This window comes from Elgaria multicarinata, chromosome 2 (genome assembly GCF_023053635.1).
Source record: "Elgaria multicarinata webbii isolate HBS135686 ecotype San Diego chromosome 2, rElgMul1.1.pri, whole genome shotgun sequence".
Classification (NCBI taxonomy): Eukaryota; Metazoa; Chordata; class Lepidosauria; order Squamata; family Anguidae; genus Elgaria; species Elgaria multicarinata.
In genome coordinates, this window is record NC_086172.1 from 22,516,762 (window position 1) to 22,539,027 (window position 22,266).

Consider the following 22,266-nt stretch of genomic DNA (forward strand, 5'->3'; position numbering starts at 1 on the left):
CAGTTTGGATGATACGCTGAACAAACCATTCCTGTTGTGCTAGTGGAAGGAACAAAGTGGGAGCAAATGGGCTGTGTGCATTAGGACACAGCTCATCCATAATATGCCAGGATTCTCCATGATCCTGGCTTATCATTCCATGGGAATGCAGCCAGTGTGAGTTGGGATATTTTGGGACCAGTCCATTCACAAGACAAGTAAAACCAGATTAAATTTTGGTGTAGAAGGTTATTTTAAGGTTATTTCAGAATGAGTTATAGGCCAATCACAGTATCTTTCAGTTTCTGGTTATATGGTCAAAGTATACTTTGACATAGAGTTTTGAAGTATTTTTTTAAAAAAATAATCGTAAGTGACCACAGCACTGACTAGTAGAATCAGCACAGATACAAAGCAAGCAAAATAGAGAGGTTAAATCTGGAATTTTATTGTAAAGTTAAGTTTCAAGCATAAGATTTGATACTGAAGTTTCTGAAAAATATCTAGGCACCAGTTTTGGAAATATCCCCAATAGAGATTGTACCTTAAGCATGTCACGTGTCTGTAATGCACTGGTCCTTAAATGCTAAAAACTTGCTTTCTTTGTTTTTGATTTTTGTTTTTTTTTACTAATAAGTAATATATAGAAAACCATTTCATATGCACCTAACCCAGAGAAAGGGCTGCTTTCATCCTTCATTCAAGTGTTCTATATTACACTGACATTAAGTGAAAAGAGGAAATACTTTGCAGTCAACTGCATATCATAGTTAATTTCTTTCCAGATATCTACAAAAAAGATTTGGAATTTTTGAAAACACCATGAGAAGCATTTTAAAGAAAGTATATTCCCTTTTAAAGAAAGGGAACTGTTTCATAATCCCCCCCTTTTCCATACAAAAATTGGAGAAGAAATTCAGTTTTCTTTATTTCAACCTAAAACAGCATCTCAAATTATCTCCTGCTAATTTCTCTCTATGGTCCACCAATTCAAGGTGCCTATGTGCTTTGTCCAGGATGGAAACCACCTCTGAGAGCAGAAGGATTTTAGATTTTCAAAAGAACCAACATTTTCCCCCTTTCTTTGCCCCAATAACCCTAGTGAATCCAGCAGGTCCTTCTTGTAATCACCATATGACCTGCAAAGCCTAAGTTGAATATCTGCAAACCCCTCCTCCAGCATTCCATCTTGTAACTCTGAACACACAGACAATGAGACTTCACTATCAAGTCAGGGTCCCCTACCTTTTTCTTCCTCCCTGCCCCAAACTGTTTTCTTTATAATATCTTGCCTAATAAAGAAATCTGGGGATCTCAAAAGCTTGAACATTTTTGTGATGTTTTGGTTAATCTAATAAAGGCATTACAATAATATGGACAAAAGACAAATGTTACCTCATTTACTCCAACACCTCTGGTCACAGAACAAATTCCTCCAAAGTAACTCAGACTACTTCTTTTGTAATGAAATGTCACATTCCTTAAGAACAAGAAAAACATAGCAACGCTAAAAGCATTGGAAGGATAGGACACATACAAATAATCAGAATGTTGGAGTTTACCATGAGAAGTTCCTTTTTTGCAGTGAATGGAGGATATTCTTGGATATTCTTCCTACTCACTCTGATAGGCTGGTCTACGCTGATTAGACTTTCAGGTGCCCTTCTGTGAGGGGGAGCAACCTACTTCCGCTTCCAGCTTTCAGAAGATGTCAGAGCAAGAAATAAATAAATAAAAACCAAACATCCCCTGAACCAGCAGAACTAAATTTGAGTTATAGTGAGAAATGGAAAATTGGGTAGTTACTGTGAAGTTCCATTTCAATTCAGCGCACAGGAGACATCCATCAGGGTTAACTCCTCCCACCATCCAGGACAGGCAAGGAACATGTGACCAGACTTTTAGCCTTAGTTCTGGCCTCCGTGGCTCCTCCCAGCTAGTTCCTTTCTGGCCAAGCATTTAGATAGAGTAGTTATTGAGGAGCCATTAATGTAATGAGGAAAACACAGAGAAAAACTGAGGCCAGAAAAAAAAAGGTCCCTTCTCTTGGGATTTGCACACTCTGTGGGGGGAAAAAACCCATAGCAAACACTAGTATCAGAATGGCTGATCAGCCTGCAAAAGGGTGCAGTATGGAAGTTTCCAACACAGTGAATCAGAAGGGAACTTCATGTAAAGTATCCAACTTTCTATTCACATGTGGTGTAAGGAGATATACATCATGGAATATATCCCATAGCGTTGGTTCCAAAGCAAGCTGACTCTAAGGTTGAGGGAGGACCTGTTGTAACATTCTGAGTGTCATCACACAGGGGGAAATCATGTTTGCTTACTGTCGCTTCTCCGCCTGTGTGTTTGTCCCTCATTATTTCCTCTTTTGAAAGAGGAAGTAAACAACTTGCGCGTGGCCCATTCAGTGGGCCGGTTTGATCCTGCTGCTTCTCCTGCACAAAGCAGGAGATAGTGGCAACTTCCATCTTTCAAAATAAGTCGGACTTACTGGGGTGTTTTTTTGTCGTGCAATGAACGCTAGAAAGGGCATGAGGCAGATGACTTCATGAGAAGGCCTGGCAAAAATCCATGAGTGCAATAAAACAGAGCTCCCAATGTCTGAAGGCTGCTTTGACAGAAGCAGATTTGTCCATCTTGTAATGTCTTACAAATCTGTAGTGTGAAAACCAAGGGGCTGCCTTACAGATCTCTGCCAAGATAAGGCTACTGAGGCAGCTGTGGCCCTGGTGAAGTGTACTGTAAAATGTATGGGTTTAGGGGCTTTTTAAACTGCATAGAGCACAAAAATACATGCCTTGAGTCACCTGGTGAGGATGGCATGGGAAGCCTTCTGTTCTAAAGCCATAGGATGAAAGGAAACAAACAAGGAATCAGGACGTCTGAGTGCCTCAGTTCTCTAAAGGTAGATTTTGATGGTCGTTCTATTGTCTAATGTGTGCCAGACCCATTCAGAGGGGTGAAAAGGATGAGGGCAGAAAGAGGGAAGAACAAGTTCTTGCATTCTGTGAAAAAGTATTAATTCTGGGAAGAAAGGAAGGATCAAACTGAAGTGTGTCAGAGTCCTTGCTGAATGTGCAGAAGTGGTCTCTTATGGAGAAAGCAGAAAACTCTTTGCCAGATATCATGGCTACAAGAAATAGGGAGAGGAAAAGAAGAGACAGAGTTCTATGAGGCTCCAAAGGTGGAGAAGTGAAAGCTGAAAGAACGAAGTGCAGATTCATGTTGGAATGGTGCATAACTGCAGGACAGATGAGTGAGACTGCTCTGAGGAACTGCTTAAGGTGCGAGTGAGCATCAAGAGGCTTATAGCATAGCTTGGAGGGGATGAAGGAAGAGCCATGGCTTGCCTGAGAAGTGTGTTTGCCTTCAGACCCATATGTAGCCCAGTTTGTACGAATAGGAGAAAGTTCTTGATTTCTGCTGTCTAAACATTTCCACTTGCACCAATGAAGGTTGTTTCATATATTCAATTAGTGGATGGTCTCCTAGAAGATAGCATAGTTTGTTACCTCAGTAGAATAGCTGAGGGAGAGGAAGGTATGGCTCTCAGTAGCCAGATAGATGTAGCCATTCTGGGTCCAGATGCCACACCACTCCTTGTGTGAGATTGGATGTCGAGGGCAGGAGCCAGGGGTCTTATTGTATCAAGTGCAGGATTTGGCAGAATCTCAGTCTCCGGAATCAGAATGGCACTACAACTATTGCAATTGCCCATTCTGCCCTGATATTCCTGAGGACCTTGGCCCAAAACAGGAATGTCGGGAATGTGCAGAGCCTGTCCCTGGGCCAGTGAGAGTGGAGAACATCTGTGGCTTCCACTGCACGAGCTAGGTGTCCGAAGAAGAAGCGCAAGCGTTGATTGTTGAGAGCGGAGGTGAAGGGGTCCGAAGTGACAGCAAAGCTCCTGAAATACTGTCAGTTTCAGAGTCTGTAGCCTTCGCTGGCATGAGAGAGATAAGAAATTTATTTGTCAGAGACTGCTGGTCAAAATATGGGAGGCGTCACACCACGATGGGAGGGCTTAGCTGGGAGCAACTTGCACTTCCATTTTCAGGAGCTCGATCCATTGGCAGATAGACCCTGATTCCCTACAGACTGGCTATAAGGCATTGCAGAACTGGCTGTCCCCTCAAACCTTAGAGCTTCTCTAAATGAGCTATTTATAGCACGTTCATTTCTGACCACTCATGAAAGTTTTGGGGTCAATTTAACAATGCAGTAAACAAACATGAGGTCTCCCGTAGTCCCCCTGCCCCTTATTCCATTTTAAAATACAGCACAGAGAAGCTAGAATAAATCGTAAACGGCACAAAATTGGCAGCATGTAAAGCTGACATTGTACTATGAACCTGCTGAGGAAGGGAGGAAGGACTTTAGGCAAAGAGGGTAAAAGCCCTCCTTGCAACAAAGGCAGGCAGATCCGATCCCCATCTGTCTACTCAGAAGTAAGTCCCACTGTGTTCAATGGGGCTTACTCCCAAGTAAGTGTGACAAGGGTTGAAAACTTACAGCAAAATCTTACTTCTATTTCCTGGGGCCTGTGAGGAAACAGACAACCACACTCCCTCGATTCAACTGTGTCCGCCATTTAAAGGAGCCCTGGGAAGCAGGACCTTCTGCCTTGTCACCCCTCTCCTACCGTATAATTCAATTAATATCAATCTCGCCAAAGAAACAGGAAGCACAACAGTTGCAGGAAAACAATAGGATTTCCCTTAATGCTCCTTCTCAAGAACAGATGAGGAAAGATGAAGAAAAGGTTGTGAGGTAAAAAAATGAGGGAGATTTGTGGAACACTGCAGAGGTTGAGTCTCAGAACTAGTGAGGAATGTAACTTGAAGCAGGTTGCTCCCCAACATAGGAGGGTATTCAAAAGCCTAATCTGCATAGTTCTGCCTATCAGAACAATTGGCAGGGGAAACCTATCCAAGGGTATCTACCACTACTGCAGGAGAAGAAGGATTCCCTCATTCAGCAAACTTGTAAATGCTTGAAAGACCTCTGTATGTAGGACATGCCAATTAACATATATTTTATTTCCATTCATATACAGACACATTCTCAAAGCTAAATTACTTCACATTACACGAGGTGCCAATTTGCAAGTCAGGGATTTGGATATAACAATTTCAGAAGAAAAGAACAATACTTTCCCACACAACCCCAGATCCCCCAGACGTTACACCACCAGCCTTGCTGTGTACACTTCCTTCTTCCGTAATAGAGGATTCTTACCACCACTAACAGCAAAGCTTGCCAGATGCACCTCATGGGAGTCTCTGCTACCATTTCTATCAAGGATGCTCCTCTATTATGGGCTGCAGGTTGTAACTCCCACCCCACACGTACACACATGAAGATAAAAGAAAATGCATAGCTAAAGGGCCTTGATTTAACAGAAAGGCTTTATTTTTTGCCACTGCTGTACTATCATAGGAAGCTGCCTTATAACAAGACAGACCATTAGGCCACCTAGATCAATATTGTCTAGTTTTTCCCAGCATGGAGAAAAGCAAAAGTGGGGCATGATGTCAGTGGGCATGGCTTTGATGAGCCCTGGCTCAAGTTAAACCATTTCTTTGGTTACCTGTAAACAATTTTGGAGAGTTGTATAGCAATGTTTCAAATTAATAAATAAGGTGTAGTTTTTAATTAGTTTAGTGTGTGTATGTGTGTGTGTTAAGACTGAAACTGATTGCTGACTAGGATAAACGCTATGCCCTCTAATTTATTTTCCTCTTTTTAATTGCATCAAGTCTTAGGAAAGTTCAATATAACTCCAAATTCACATGCCACATAGTGAGCATTCATCATAGTTTACTGTTCTTGCACACCTTTGTTGTTTTTCAAACATGTAATCTTAAATGTTCTGTTTTTATTTTAATATAGCTATTTATCACTTGACTATCCATTTCAATGTATAGTTGGGCTAGTCCAGGGGAAGACAACCACTTTGGTTCAGGTGCCAATTACTCCCCAGGAATAAACTGGCAGGCCAAATGATGTCAGGGGGTAGGTCCTCACCTCAAAGCTCTCCCCCTCTCGTGATGACACCTGCCCCCACCCTCATCGGCTTTTCTTCATGTCTCTCTGCACAGAGGAAGGGACATGGCCAGGGCTTGCCAGAGCCGGCTTCTACAAGTCCCACCGATTCACGATGCTCCTTCCTGTGCCACTTATGCCCCAATCACTTGTGCCCTGAAGGGACTCAACTGGGACTTGCAGGAGCCAGCTCCTTCAAGCCCCAACCGAATCATGCTGCTCCTTCCTGTGCTGTTCATGTTCCAATTGTTACAACAAGTGGTGTTGATCGCTGATGCCACTGATCAGAGAGAATGAAGGAATTCCCCTTTGCCCGGCTCGCCCTCAGGGGGCCGGGCTTGGGGAGGAAAGGGGGGGGGCGCACAAACGGTGCCAAATGGTAAAGATTAACATTTGGGGATGGAAGAAATCACAGTGGGAATTACTAGGCAAGTATACCCAGATTTAACCCAAGACCCACTTTGCTGACCCTTGTCTATGTGGATCTGTGGATACACTGCAAACCACCATAATAGTACACTGGATATAGTACACTGGATATCATCTTGCATCTTTAAAACTGTTTTCTGAGGCTTCCATTAAAATCTCTATAATAAGTGAATTTTAATTAAACTGCAGAAATTCTGAAGTTTACTACAGTGAAGTACATTTTGAAGTTTATCTTTCTCTAATGCTTTTTTTTAGTATTTTATAATTATGGTAATGAAATAACTAAATAAGCAGTATTTAAGATTTATCTGGGAAACAGAAATAAGTAGACAAAATAAGAGCATGAAGGAGTAACCTTCAGGAAACCATACACAAAACAGAGCTCACAATACGTACGAGAGAAGATGTACGGCGTCAGCATGCTGTTTGATGAAATGCTGTCGATATTTGGAAAAATCATGAAGCATCTGTCTTGGATCAGGGCGAACGTTAATACGATCTCTGTCTGACCAGGTTTCAACAGCAACTAAAACAACTCTGGTGTTCAGTTGCTCCTTGTAAATCTGCGGGCAGAGACAGGACAGGCACAGGAGTAGAACACTGGGTCAAACAGGCACAATTAGCCAATCAGTCAGTGGAAGGACAGAGGGGGTAAAGCAGGAGGGAAACATTGGGATATCATTAGCCGACATGCCTCTAATTTTCCTAAAAACCAACATTCCACTAAGCTTTACATTAAATCCAATATTACAAAAGATCAGGTATAATTATTAACAACCGTAAAAGAACAGATTATTAGACAATTCTGTTTCTTCACTTTATACACATACATGTGCTAATACCCATCTCTTGTGAATGGTTGGTTCTGTTTTGGTTACATAAAGGTCAGCATTCAGAGAACTGAATTTGGTATTAGTCTACATTAGTTCTTTTCCCTATGGGTTGTAGTCAACGGTTTGATTCTGCGAGCACAAATGACATTGCACTAGCAGAAACTAAGGGTCTTGCTAGACCACGGGTTAGCCCGGTGCAAGTCCTGGGCCTGCCCCTGTGCGTCCAGATGACGCACAGGGGATCCCGGGCTCAGGCAGGGGTAACCCTCCCTGGGCCCGGGATAACCAGCACCGCTTGAGGCCCAGTATTTCCCGCGGTCTCAGGCTGAGCCCGAGACCGCGGGTGTGCAGACCGGTCTGCCGCTTTTCCCAGCTACCGCTATTACTTGCAAGTAGCTGGGAAAAGCAGCAGACGGGGTGCAGGGAGAGAGATTGTGGGGTGGGGAGATCATGGGGGGGAGCAGGGATCCCGGGGGGGGGGGGGAAACTGGAGATTGTGGGAGGGAAGCGGGGATCGCAGGGGGGGGAACCGGAGATTGCGGGGGGGGGAATCGCAGCCAGGGTGGGAGCGGGGAATCCTTTTTTTAAAAAAAAAACCACTTACTGTTGCCAGTGGTGCGCTCCTGTGCACCCGGCCCTTTAAGTCTACAACAAAATGGCGGACGCGACGGGGCTGTAGCACGGGCTGGCCCCTCCACATGCCCGGATTTTCAGGTAGGTCTAGCAAGGCCCTAAGTTCTAGACTATATTCAACTATAGTTCTGTTTGCACAATTGCTTGCAGATCTTAGCTTTACAAAGTGATCCTCTAGCACCTCCACAACCACTTGCTCAATGGGGAAAGGCAATAGAGCTCCTTCTAGCCCAGGAATATCTTCTGCTACTGGTACATTCAATTTAGGCCAAGAAGTAAATGTTGTTTAATGAACTACTGGATTCCTCTCCACAGTCTATGCAAGAAACATCGTAAAGTGATATATAAACTATCATTCTCCATCACCTCTATTTTCATCCCAGTGCCTGCCAAGTCAAATGGTGAATAATATTAATTGCATTGATTATACTTACAGCATCCACAAGGTTTACCACAGATTTCGCAAAGTTGTTTGTATAAACATGGGAGGATCTGTGTTTTTTGTACTAGAAGAAAAATGTCAACATTTAATTACGTCATTTGTTATTCTCTATTGCCTTCTAGCGATGTAAAGAAAAAACAGCTCCTCTGCAAATAATATTTTCCTTTTGAACTGTTAACATTTATGCAGCCTATGTTTGTTTTATGGTCAATTGCATGCGAAAAGGTGAAACCTACTATTAAAAATTAATTTGCAACAACTTTCCCCATCAATTCCACTTTTACAAGTTATTTAACTTCTGAAATGATACTAGCCTCCTTCTGTAGCTCATGCTCAGTGCCACCTTTCTCGGCTTCAAGTGAAACAATACTGTCAAGAGACCATGCTCTGACCCCTATATGTGAGGCTACCATTTAGGTTTGCATTAAAACAACCACAGCAGGTGCCTTAGTGTCCTGCAGACAGATTACAAATAATTAAGTCTTGCTCACATAGGGAGCAGGACACCAAGCAGGCTATTCCACTATGAAAGCGGTATTTAAAAGACAGGAACCACACTACTGCTTTATAGTGGTATTGAAGTGCACTGACAACTGTTGGGGCCCATTGACACATACTATATACTGCTTTCATACCGCTATATCCTGCTTGATGTGCCTCCTGCCTTTTATATACCACTTTTATAGTGGAATATCCTGCTTGGTGTAGATGAGCCCATAAAATAGGGTGACCATATGAAAAGGAGGACAGGGCTCCTGTATCTTTAACAGTTGCATAGAAAAGGGAATTTCAGGGTCACTCTAGTATAGCTCCTGAAGCTTTAACTGGTGTCCATATCCTAATAACTTATAGGGTTACCATATGAAAAGGAGGACAGGGTTCCTGTATCTTTAACAGTTGCATAGAAGAGGGAATTTCAGCAGGTGTCATTTGTATATATGGAGAACCTGGTGAAATTTCCTCTTCATCTCAACTGTTAAAGCAGCAGGTGCCCTGCCCTCTTTTAAATCTGGTCACTCTGGTATAGCTCCTGCAGCTTTAACAGTTGAGATGAAGAGGAAAGTTCACCAGGTTCTCCATATATACAAATGACACCTACGGAAATTCCCTTTTCTATGCAACTGTTAAAGATACAGGAGCCCTGTCCTCCTTTTCATATGGTCACCCTATTTGATTTTATGGGCTCATCTACACCAAGCAGGATATTCCACTATGAGAGTGGTATATAAAAGAGCTTCGGCTATTAAAAATGTAATAAATAAATAATAAATAAATAAATAAATACAACTGTTAAAGATACCTTTTCATATGGTTACCCTACATAAAAGAACAAGGACTCTGTTTATATGAGATTTTTTTTAAAAAAGAAACCAACAACATTGGGCTACTTGGCTGGTCCATGAAGTCACAAAGAGTCGGAAACGACTGAACGAATAAACAACAACAAACTTATACTCAGCCGATTTATGTAACCATTAAATCCTTAGATTTTATGTTACAATTCTTTTGTACAATTTCCTGCATTTTGGGGGAAAGACAAATTTAAAGGGGCAGTTCCTCAACTAGATTAGAATAAGAACAACAATGTGTTTCAAATTTGGGGGACAAAAGAACTCAAAAGGACTGGAGTAGATCCATAAGGATTAAAATCTCTGTTGACCAATAATACTGCAGGAGCCATATATGAAAATATAACAATTCTTGTCATAGAATAGCAGGACTACAGTAACGCAGTAAGAACTGCTAGCATCAATATTATCACCCCAAAATTATAGATGGAGGTCTGAGACTGAAAGACACTTAGTGGGCCAATTTACACAATAGCAAAGGAAATAAGTCATTGTGGCTTATTTCCCCACCATGCATGGCAGTTGCATGTCAGCTGGATTTCCCTACTTGCCCTCACTGGCATGGCTTGCCATGTAGCCCAAACCCAGGAGACATGGCTTGTGGCGGTTGGTGGGGGGGGAGTGGTAGCAATCTCAAATAACCGAGTTGCTGGTATGATACTGAGGCAATGGCGCTGTCCAATGTGGAGGAAAGGTATCACAATGAGTCCCTGATCATTAGAGTCCAGAGAGTACTTCAAAGAATATGGTCAGATGGAAAGCAGTAAATAAAGCAAAGTTGGGGGTGGGTGTAGTGAATTTGTTGGTAAGCAAAAAGGTAGACTTCACAGCATTTTTACATGCCGTTAGAGACCTGTGTAGTTTGGCTTAACTGGCTGCTTCATAGTTAATTAAGCAGATCTTTCACATGCTTTAATTAGTTCCAAGCAAGTACAGCTTCATATGTCAACAATTGTACATTGCTAAGGCTTTGCCCAATTACTTCACAAACTGAAAGAGATAAAAATGTCGAGCTTTGATTCTCACAGAAGACCTGTGAAACTCCCTCTGGAATGCTGATGCCCTGGTCTCAAAGAATGGGTGAGTGATTTCTCAGTCTGCTATGCTTCGAGCACATTTAGGAAAGAGAACCCCTGCCCCTTCTCTTGACTGTATGTTTGTTGGCCTGTTCGCTCATGAGAGGGGAGAGAGGCATCTATAAGCCACAATCCGCAGGCTTTGCACTTTGGTCTCCCTTCAAGGGGCAATGTGTCCATGGCAGTTTGGAGAACTTTTGCCAGTCCTGGGGGAATGACTTCACATACTCTGTTGAAGGATCCCAGAGTACAAACAGTGTGACAGAGAACGGCTTGGTCAACTGAAAAGGGGTATGAACTTTTTTTGCATATACTGTATTTCTTTGATTCTAAGATGCACTTTTTCCCCATATAAACATCTCTAAAAACAGGGTGCGTCTTAGAATCGCGGGTGTGTTTATTATTTCTTAGACTCAAAGCTTTTTTTCTGTTGGTGGTACTGAAATTAGTGTGTGTCTTACAATCGATGGCATCTTAGAATCGAAGAAATACGGTATACTCTGCATCCATTTTCTATCAATAAACTGTCATCTTTTGCACAAGCAGTTTTGTTTCATTTGGGTAATTGAAGGAATCTAATTTGGTTGGGAGCGAATCAGAACCCCAGATCAATACAGGGAGTGAGTGACTAGAACCTGATTTAGGCATCCAATCACTCATGTGACAGGAATTGCATGAGAGGAAGAGCAGGACCACACTTGCTGGCCCTGGCCCTTCATGATAACCCTTTTGCTCAGCCCTGATGCACTCCATAGGTTTGCAAAGGTATGAAGCAAGGAGCCTGCTCTACATGCATAGGCTACCTGCCTGAATTAGAACCCTGCTTGTCCAGGGTTCGAAATCATGCAAGGAGCCTATGCATGTAGAGCAAGCTCTTCAGTAAAGCTCTTCTCAACAAACACATAGAGGGCAGCCTCTAAACAACCCAGCACTCTGGGTTTGCACATCACACTCACAACTTACGAATGGGCCAATCACAGGTTTACAGAAAGTGGAAGTGAGACGCATGCCTGCTCGCTCCTGCACAGGAAATCTTGGGATAATTAACCCATGATTTGCTGTTATGCCCGACCTGTCCCAGTACTGAATTCTTAGCAAATTATATCCAATTATCAAGTTGTATCAGCAAATAACAATTGTTGATAGTTGTGAAGAAGAGAAAAATATCCTTTTATAACTGTATAACTAAATTTGATAATTAGATAACAGAAAGAATTTATACAATTAACTTACCATCTTATGGTCATTAACAATCATGAGCTCCAGGTATTTCATTTCTTCAAATATGCCACGCAATGTCTATAAGATTTAAAAAGCTACAGTTGGAGATTTAACAATGAATTTGGAATTGCATTGCTATGCTGTGTACCTCACCCTTTTTCATTTAAACCCATTAAAGCCTTAACAATACACTAGTTTGCAGCAAATAGACTATATATTTTCATGAAGATATCTCTAACTATAGTTTATTACTTTCATTTGCAAATTTCTTCTGATTTTCTCCATGACCATTTTGCAAATTATATTTATGGCCCATTATAGGATTTATAGTGCAAATACAAGAGGGGAACAGTTTGGTAGTGGAGTATTTATTATTATTATTATTATTATTATTATTATTATTATTATTATTATATTATTATTATTATTATTATTATTATTATTATTATTTATATACCACCCCATAGCCGAAGCTCTCTGGGTGGTTTACAAAGATTAAAACACTGAATATTAAAAATCAATATAATTTTTTTAAAAAACATAAAAGCATTACACGCACACATTTAAAACAACTATGAACTCTCAGCAGATCCGGGGTCAATTAAAAACTCAGCATATGCTGTTAAATGCCTGGGAGAAAAGTCTTGACCTGGTGTTGAAAAGATAATAATGTTGGCATCAGGCCAGCCTCGTCGGGGAGATCATTCCATAATTGGGGGGCCACCACTGAGAAGACCCTCTCCCTTGTTGCCATCCTCTGAGCTTCCCTCGGAGTAGGCACCCAGAGGAGGACTTTAGACGTTGAGTGTAGTGTACGGGAAGGTTCATGTCAGGAGAGGCATTCCGTCAGGCATTGTGGTCCTGAGCCGTGTAAGGCTTTATAGGTTAAACCAGCACTTTGAATCGGGCTCGGAAACATACAGGCAGCCAATGCAAGTGGGCCAGAGTCGGGACTTATATGTTTGAACCTCTTGGTCCTCGTTATTAGTCTGGCTGCCGCATTTTGCACAATACTTTATTAGGAAGAGGGGAGGGGACAGGATTGTGGGAGGGGGTGGGGAGGGAAGAGGAATCTGTTACTCATGTTATTTATGTACATGCAGCACCCGGTGAAATTCCCTCTTCATAACAACAGTTAAAGCTGCAGGAGGCTTGCCCTCCTTTGTATCTGGTCACTCTAGCTATTCTAGAGTGACCAGATATTGTAATTTGGTGTAGTATTACTGATGTTATAACACTCACAGCCCTTCTTCTCCTTCTTAGCCACTGCAGCTCAGATAGGAAGGGCCATTCAGAAGTAGAGTCAGTCTCTATAGGAGATTAAAAAAAAACACAGCAGAGAAATTTCAGTTTCACGTCATAATGCTGCTACCTTTATCAAATGAAACCTACTGGGCAAACCGTTTTCCTACGCACCACAGAGAGTTCCTCACCCCTTTTTTTCTGGCGCTGGTGCTTTTCTCCCATTTCTATTCTATTAAGGACATGTTTCAAATCTGCCATTTTTAGTCAAAAACGTTCAAACAAACAGTTGCAGAGCAGCACAGGTTCTTCTGGAAGAAATGAACTATGAGGGATCAAATTTAATCTGGCTTTAGGTTTGTATCCATTACGGGATGTTCACTGTACCTAATGGATAGTTTTCTTAGCTGCTGCTTAACAAAGTTGTTTTCTGACTCAGTGGGGGCAGATTTCCACATGCAGACTTTTCACCCTAGAACCAGCAAACATAATTCCTTCACCCTAAGCCCTAATCTACTTTTATTTGGAATATGGGAAAATACAGGATTGTACAAGTAGGAGTGTATGTATGTATTCATGGTACTGGGAAGGGAACAGGGGTGTGGACATCCTCCCTCCACCTCTCCCCACATGCACAACATGCACATACTCACATATGCTCTTATATATACATGTGCCACACGTATACATGCACAATATACAGGTATACACACTATGCACTATAAACAAAAATAAACAAGACTGGTGAATGAATTGGGAGCCCTTCCATATATGACTAGCACAGGAGATAGGGCAAGGGCAGGCCTCTCTTTACTAGCCCTTTGTATCCACATACCCACATGTTAAACTCAACCAGCTCTCTTCTCCTTTTTCTCCTTCCAATTTCTGCCACTCTCCTTCCATCTACTTTTTCAGCAGCTGGCAGTAGATAAAATAGAGGGGAGAGCTGGCAGATGGCCCAAGCCAAGCAGACCAGGGCAGGATCTACACTACTGCTTTAAAGCACTTTATAACAGCTTTGACTACTGTTTGGGCCCAGGACACACTCCACATACTGTTTTCAAAACTGTTATAAAGCGCTTTAAAGCAGTAGTGTAGATCCAGCCCTGCTGACCATCATCTTGGGGATGGACATAGCAAGCAATGCCTAGGCACCCACATAGACGAGGCGGATTTTAACCCCAAATCATATTCTACAAAGGAAGGGGGCTCTACAGAGACTCTTTTCTAGACTCTTCCATCTTTATCAGTTAAAAACTTTATGGACTGATAACAAAAAGGCACTACTTTCCAAAACGTATTAACTTTTCAGCCAAAACGAAATAGCCAGTCAATGCAGATATAACATCCTTTAAGCATAATTAAGAGACCAGGAATGAGTCCCTAGATCACATTGATCCTCCACTTTCAAGCACAGCTTCCCCTTCCCCTTATACATACTGTATGTAAGAGTAATGTCAACTCTGCCATTAAACATGGGTTCATACTAACAATGTGAACTAATTCATACTAACAAAGATGGTGATCTTAATCATGGTTTGAAGCTCATTAAAATCCTGGTTAAGGGTGTTCCCTAGTTAGTTTTAACTATGGTTAATGGTGCTACTGATATGACCCTTGCCCACAAAAGTAGGGGGTGCAGGAAACCTGGGGGAATTTGCATTTGGGACAGGAGAGATAAGACAAGGAAAGCACACAGTCCCAGAGCTACCTTCCTTGGTTAAAGGAAGGGATACATCAGATAAAGCACATTCTAGTCCAAAAAGTGAAGCTCTGCTAAGTTTCATTGATTTCAATAGGAGTTGTGTACAGGCTTCCCTCTGGAAAGGTGTTGGCATCTAAGAGCAATGAAAGCAGATATTGTAGAATATAAAGTTTATAAAATATACAAGTTAGGACGAGCAATAATTTGGACTGGGTCTTGAATGCAGCAGGGAAAGAAAGAAGTAGATAGGCGGGAGGGGAGGGGGAATCCTATTTTCATTAAATGTAGTTGTGTCCAAACTCAGTACATTGAAGAAAAGAATAAGCACTGTCAGGCTATCAAAAGAAAAATATACTGGGGTTCCTACAGAAGAAAAAGTGATTTTATTTTGAAATACAACAGATATATTCTTGGCTATTGATAAAAGATTCTAAATAACTGGACTGGGATTTCCTCATTAGCGGATACTTCAAAAAAAGGTATTCTACCATTAGCATAACTATCAGGTTTTCACTAGAACGGAGTATTTTTCACGAAAAAATATTACTTTAAAAAAAGTCATGTCTACTGAATTCTGCTGGAAATTTAGCAAGTTTGTGTTAAATAATGGTGTTCTACTTCAGTGTAAATCTCTATCAGCTGTATTAATAAATGTCAGAACAGAAAACTCCATTAAAATAATTTTTAAATTTACAATGCTGTTATATAGTATTAATAATTCAGATATTACTGAAGTAAGATAAAAAAAACGATGTCATACCAAGGTCTTCCAATTGCTTGGAGGTATTTGTTCCTAACGTTCTCTGGATGACATGTGGCCTACCTGTACTGCTCTGTAACAAAAGAGGCAAATAGGTCTATCATATTGGACGTATAAATTTAAGCAAAAGATATTCTAATAGATGGAGTATTTTTCACAGCATATACATATGAAGCTCTACCATGAAAATTGTCTATTTATTTATTTATTTATTTATTTATTTATTACATTTTTATACCGCCCAATAGCCTAATCCTAACCTTGAGAGTCCTTGACAAATTAATTCAAATGTGAAAGACCATACTACTCCATGGTATAAACTTCAAGTTTTGACAAGCCCCCATCCCCCGCCACCTGATTATTGGTTGAGTGGGATGGGGAGATGGCTGTGTACACCCATACAGTCTTAGTTCCTTCTCTCTTCTCTTCCTAAATTCAACCCATCATGTTGTCGTTTCTTTAACCACAGGGCAGGCTGGCCACTACAGAGGCGAACCTAAAGTCTGCTTCTTTTTGCAGAAGCAAGGGGACATTCCTGTCCTGTCAGATGTGATTCAGAAATCTACATTTTGAATCAGAGCTTCTCAAAGCTGGACACCTGATGTCTTCAAGGATGCCACAACACCCATAATGCCCAGCCAGCATGGCCAAGGCTGATTTATAGAATTTTCACAGTTATTCCTAGCCTTTGATCTCTTACTTTTCAATCTTGCTACTGATTTTTTCTCCAACATATTTATATCACATCATGTATGTATTTGCTTGTACTAACGTTGTGTAGTTTGGCCCAATTATTGGCATATTTGTGCAGTACTGCCAACTGTATATCTGGAAATGTTATAGATATGTATTTTGGTATTTTTAATAATATATTTGTTGGCTTTATTAACTGGTTATGATGTAAACCATGATCTTTTAAAAAGAGGCATGTGTTTAAAAATGATTTTCAAAGCCAACAGCAACTTATCTCTTCAGCAGGAGAAATTGCTATGGCAAACCCAGAAATCTTGCTGTCTGCGTAGTTTTCTTTTGCATAACCATAACTCTTAGATCCTGTGTAATATTTCTATTCTGGGCATCTGATAATCTTGCTAAGCACCTTCTTCTGCTGTCTCTCTGGGTCACCTGTCTTCCGCCACTTTTCCTATGCAATGTCTACATCACATTCCCATTGTACATTCAATTGCATGTAAATTCCCCAAAATTTGTCAGCCATCTTTAGATTGTACAAAACATTTTAAGATTGAACAAGACCAGCATTATTCTTAGTTAAATTAGATTTAGTTTATTTTTTATGACTGGTGTGCAGGAAGTGTATTTTTTTAATTATTATATTGAAAACAGTGTAAAATCATAGCTCTGGTTTACCAGGCTCTCTCAGAAACAATGGGGTTTAAGGCATGCCTTAGATACAATTGTTTAACATCCAGTTACTTACTTACTTTGCACTAACTAACTGAAAACTATGAATTTGCTTCTGCTGAAGGGAACATACAATTGTTAAGTTCAACTCAATATACAGACAAAATAGTCAAGAAAACTAGTTTATGGTCTGCACATCATTCATTATGACTAAAGAACTACTAAATCCTATTCATTCCAATAGGCTTACAAAGTACTCTAGCCTTTGACAGTGACCTGGTTCACACATCAAAGCCACAGTGGGTTGTTATCATAGATGATTGCAGGGTAGCTTACCATGATGTCTGAACACAGAGTGATTTTTCCTTTGTGGGTTGTTTTTCACTAACAACCCACCCTGAGAACTTGTGGCTTGTAGTAGGGTTGCTAAGGGTGGCTTGTTTTCAGGGTATTTTTTGGTGACTTTCAAACACAGCAGGGTGATTGCAGCACGGCTTGTCTAGGGTGACCATATGAAAAGGAGGACATGGCTCTTGTATCTTTAACAGTTGCATAGAAAAGGCCATTTCAGCAGGTGTCATTTGTATACATGCAGCACCTAGTGAAATTCTCTCTTCATCACAACAGTTAAAGCTGCAGGAGCTCTGCCCCCTTTTGTATCTGGTAAGTTTACAAAGAACGGCAGGGCTCCTGCAGGGTTGTCAGGAATGGCTAGAGAGCCAGCCAGCCAGCCAGATTGGGGAAAACCCCTGCTGATTCTTGCAATCTCACTGGTGTCACTACCATCCCCTTCAACCCTTCTCAGCGCCCTCTACCTCAGGATGGATTTTTAATTCTTTTTTTCCCATAGAAGTTTTGAAGGAAAGACACCAAACACTGTCCTGAACACATTTACAAAGGTCTTGTGCAAGTCCACGACAATGGCTGTCCACTGCTACGAAATTTGCATAATTTCCCCCTCAGTTTTATTACTCTGCTTTAAAATTTGTACAATTTCCTCCTCTGTTTTACTGCTCTGCCTTGTAATTTGCGCGATTCCCCCCTATGTTTTATTGTTTTTCCACAACATTCCCACAGTTTAGCGAGCCCACTCACTGCTCTGTAACCCATATGTATATCTGACAGCTAGCAACAGAGACCAGTGGGGGGAAATGACAAGCATGAAGAGGGGGAGGGGGAGCCCAAAGCTTAGCATGCTTGGCTAAACAGCAGACGTGGTCTTGCAAAAGACACACACACACACACACACACACACACACACACACACACAATTTTAAAAATTGTGAATGTGTTTATAAGGGCTCAAAAAATGTTTCCTTTTTGTGATCTGGTACTAGGGGGGCGGGGGGGGGGGAGTTTCACTCAGGAAGTGCCAAAGTGCTAAACTCAAAAGTGGACATGGGATCTTGTGGTATTCTGGATTTGCACAAGACCATGGGAGGAAATTGCAATGTATTTCTGTGTTCATAAGGACTCAGAAACTTAAAGCCCTTTGGAAATCTGATGCATGGGGGTAGGGGGTTACCTTGTGACTCCAGCAGACTAATTGCAGAAAGAATGCTGATGTAAGGAACAAGGAAATGTGAATTTCTGCTGCAAAGGCCCCTTGGGAGGACTGAGAGGGACTGAGGAAGAAACAAGCCACAGTAAGCTGCAGAGTGGGTAATCATTTATTGGGAGTAACAGACAAGCCACTCACCCACCATGGCTTAGTCTCAGGGTGGCTTATTGTGACTTGTGAACCCACTCAGTATGTCTTTAGACTTCAAATCCACAATTCAAACACTTGACAAGAGTCTGAGCTAGCACTGTTGAACGTCATATGTCAGCATTGTAGGTGGTTTACAACACCAGTACAAATTTATTTAACATTCAAGTTCACAAAATGTCAGCTGTGTATCAGTCTCTCTCTCTCTTGTTGTATAAAAAATTCTAACAGAAAAATATTTATTCAAAGATAAATACAGACAGACCTATAAAAGACATATGAGATTGCATAATACATTATTGGCCTAAATAATTATCATCCTCTGTTTAGACACATTAGGAATAAAGCAAAACAAGATCTACTTAGGTCAGTATTAACTTACTGTACTGTGAATCATCTCCAAAGGCTCTATCAAGTATACATAAGTACTATCTTCAAACATACCACTAAAACACAAAGAAAAAAAGACATGAGAGCTCTAAAAATACCAAGAAATAGATGAATGAGAGTACACCAGAGTATGCATTTCCAGGATTACCAATAAATGTTCAGACTAATATATCTGAATATTCCAGAAAGCACCTAGGAACACGTAGAAGTAAGGGCATGGTGATAAATGGCTTCTGCCAGTTAGGAATGATGAATTATCTTTGAAAATATCTACATGACCGGTGGGGTAGGGGAGGGTGGGGTGGAAGTAAAAGAAAATGAAGATTTCTAAAGGTTCATAACAAGGGAGGTTGAGTACCTTTATTTATATCCTGGTTCAAATCTACTTAGGTTGTATGTGAGCATTATATTAAAGCACTTACTGGGATCAAAGACCTTGGGTTCTAGTATTATGAGAGAGGGAGAAAAATGTCTCCCTATCCACGTTCTCCACTCCGTGCATAATTTCGTACACCTCTATATCATGTTTCCCATTGCTCTCTTTTTTCCCAAGCTAAACAATTCGAGCTGTTGCAACCTTCTCTCATAGAGGAGATGCTCCAGCCCCCAATTCATTTTAGTTGCCCTTTTCTGCACTTTTTCCAGCTCTACAATATCATTTTTAGGTGTGGTGACCAGAACCATTTGTGTGGCAGAGGAATGGGCTATTTAAAAAATAAGCCAGGGTCAAATAAGGGGATGGATCTAGTGCTTGTGAGCTTATAGAGGCATCTGACTAAAAGGGAATATGTGCTGGACTAATTTGTTCATGGTTACATCCAGCAAGACAATGTTATGTTCTTAGAAGTCAGTTTCAATGCAGTATGATACTGGCAGTTTTATTCGCAATTCCTTTTCTAATTATGCCTAACATGGAGTTTGCCTTCTTTACAACGACCGCATGCACACTGGGTTGACATTTTCATCAAACTGTCCACCAAATCCCAAGCTCTCTATCTTGGGCCACAGCTAGACCTAAGGTTTATCCTGGGATCATCCAGGGTTTGCCCCTGCCTGAGCACTGGATCCCCTGTGTGTCACCTAGATGAACAGATTTGACCCCTGGACGATCCAGGGATAAACCTTAGGTCTCGCTATGGACCTGGTCAGTCACAGCTAGCTCAGATCCTATCAGGCTATACTTCAAGTTGGAATTCCCTGCCCCTACATGCATCACTTTACACTTGCTTACACTGAACTGCATTTGCCATTTGGATGCCCATTCTCCCAGTTTGGAGAGATTTTTTTTTTTTGAGCTCCTCACAATCCCTTTTTGTTTTAATCACCTTAAATAATTTGGTATCAACAGCAAACCTGGCCACTTCACTGCTCGCTCCTAATTCCAGATCATTTATGAACAAGTCGAAATGCATTGGTCCCAATACAGATCCTCTCAACCCACTTTCCCTCAGAAGTAGAGGAACTGGCAAGCAAATTTCATAACATATATAACATCTAGTATTATACCACTATCTTTTTGCTAGGGAACAGAATGTTAATAAGACTCCCAACTGTAACAATTGCATGAACTAGTAAGATAAATCAGCAACTAATATGATACTTATTAGTAGTATTAGTACTTACTGGAGCCCATTACATGTGGAAAGCGCAGCGTTGGAGTTCTTGATGCCTCTGATATTCCCATGATAGTAACAGTGCTCTCCTCCCTGAGGATTAACAGGAATCCTTTAATTTTAGGTTTTGTGATTCAGTTTTAATTAGGCTAGTGCATACTCATACTGTTTGGGTGAATGATCACTTGAATTTATGGTTTAAAGCTATTTCGGACAACACAAACTATGTGAAGAGTTAATATGACTGTTTTAATGCCAACATTTTTGAGGATAATAAAAGAATATAGTTCGAACTTAAGTAAAAAACACTACACTAGTTTAGGCTGCAATCTTATACACACTTACTAAGGAGCGGGCCTGACTGAACATTCAGTGAGCAAGCATAGGATTTCGCTACGGAGTAATTAAGAATACAGTCCTTTCAATGCTGTTTGAGTTTGATGAGGATGAGGTATCATTATTAGGTCTCTTAACATGAACCTTTCAGTGAATTGTTTAATGTGAGTATAGTATTAATATTTTTGATATGGATATTTGATATTTCTTGAACTTATTTAAATTGTGATATGCTTCAAATGAACTGTAATTGAGTTAATGTTGTATTGTAATTATTATAATTATGGCTTTCATATTTGTTTGTTTTTATGAACTGCTCTAAGCACAATGTATTGTGGAAAATGTGGTATACAAATAAATTGACTATGACAATGTTCTGAAGGAGCGCCCTTGAGGAATCCTCAACCATCTACAATACGCTAATGAACTATAAAAGCACCAGCTTCATATATTATTATTTTTTTCAGAGCCAGGACTCGTAAAATGCATTTATTACAATAGTCTCTAATCCTCTTAAAAAGAGAATATAGGTTTTACAGAGTGGTTAGCAATACATTCAGTACACTGAATTTTCTAAATAGCATGAAGTACATAACTCTAAGTCATCTGAGGCCATTAAATTTGTATTTAAAATTCAAAACCTGAGTTGCTTTTTAAAAAGCAGCAACCATTAAAATAAGAAGGAGAGTTACTACAACAGGTATGAGCAACCTTTTCAGGTAGAGGGTCTGCACTGGTGATGATCAGGAACGCTGGTGGGAGAGGTTAAAACCTCTTCCCACCCACCCCTGCCCAGCAAACTCCAGCAGGGAAACTATAACCTTGATCAGGATTATTGGAGGGGGGAGATTAAAGCCTTCCTTCCTGCCCTAGTGATTCCCACCAAGCTTGCTCTTTCCCTCTTCATCACAACTGTTAAAGCTGCAGGAGCTATACTAGAGTGACAAGATTTAAAAGAGGGCAGGGCACCTGCAGCTTTAACAGTTGAGATGAAGAGGAAATTTCACCAGGTTCTCCATATATACAAATGACATCTGCTGAAATTCCCTTTTCTAGGCAACTGTTAAAGATACAGGAGCCCTGTCCTCCTTTTCATATGGTCACCCTATAATAACCAAAGGATTTCCTAGTTTG

General features: G+C 40.8%; 1 protein-coding gene across 1 annotated transcript in view; it reads right to left on the bottom strand.

Annotated features, from left to right (window-relative positions):
• ADAM23 (ADAM metallopeptidase domain 23) overlaps nucleotides 1-20,874 on the bottom strand; it is a 62,298-nt gene extending 41,424 nt beyond the window's left edge. Inside the window, exons 1-8 of the mRNA XM_063116128.1 lie at nucleotides 20,807-20,874; nucleotides 19,176-19,239; nucleotides 15,724-15,796; nucleotides 13,259-13,326; nucleotides 12,029-12,094; nucleotides 8,363-8,434; nucleotides 6,859-7,025; nucleotides 1,375-1,459 (exon numbers count right to left, since the gene is read on the bottom strand). Of these exons, the coding sequence (XP_062972198.1) occupies nucleotides 1,375-1,459; nucleotides 6,859-7,025; nucleotides 8,363-8,434; nucleotides 12,029-12,094; nucleotides 13,259-13,326; nucleotides 15,724-15,796; nucleotides 19,176-19,235 (591 nt within the window). The 5' untranslated portion in view covers nucleotides 19,236-19,239; nucleotides 20,807-20,874. The remainder of the gene's footprint in view (nucleotides 1-1,374; nucleotides 1,460-6,858; nucleotides 7,026-8,362; nucleotides 8,435-12,028; nucleotides 12,095-13,258; nucleotides 13,327-15,723; nucleotides 15,797-19,175; nucleotides 19,240-20,806) is intronic.
• Between the last annotated feature and the right edge of the window lie 1,392 nt (nucleotides 20,875-22,266).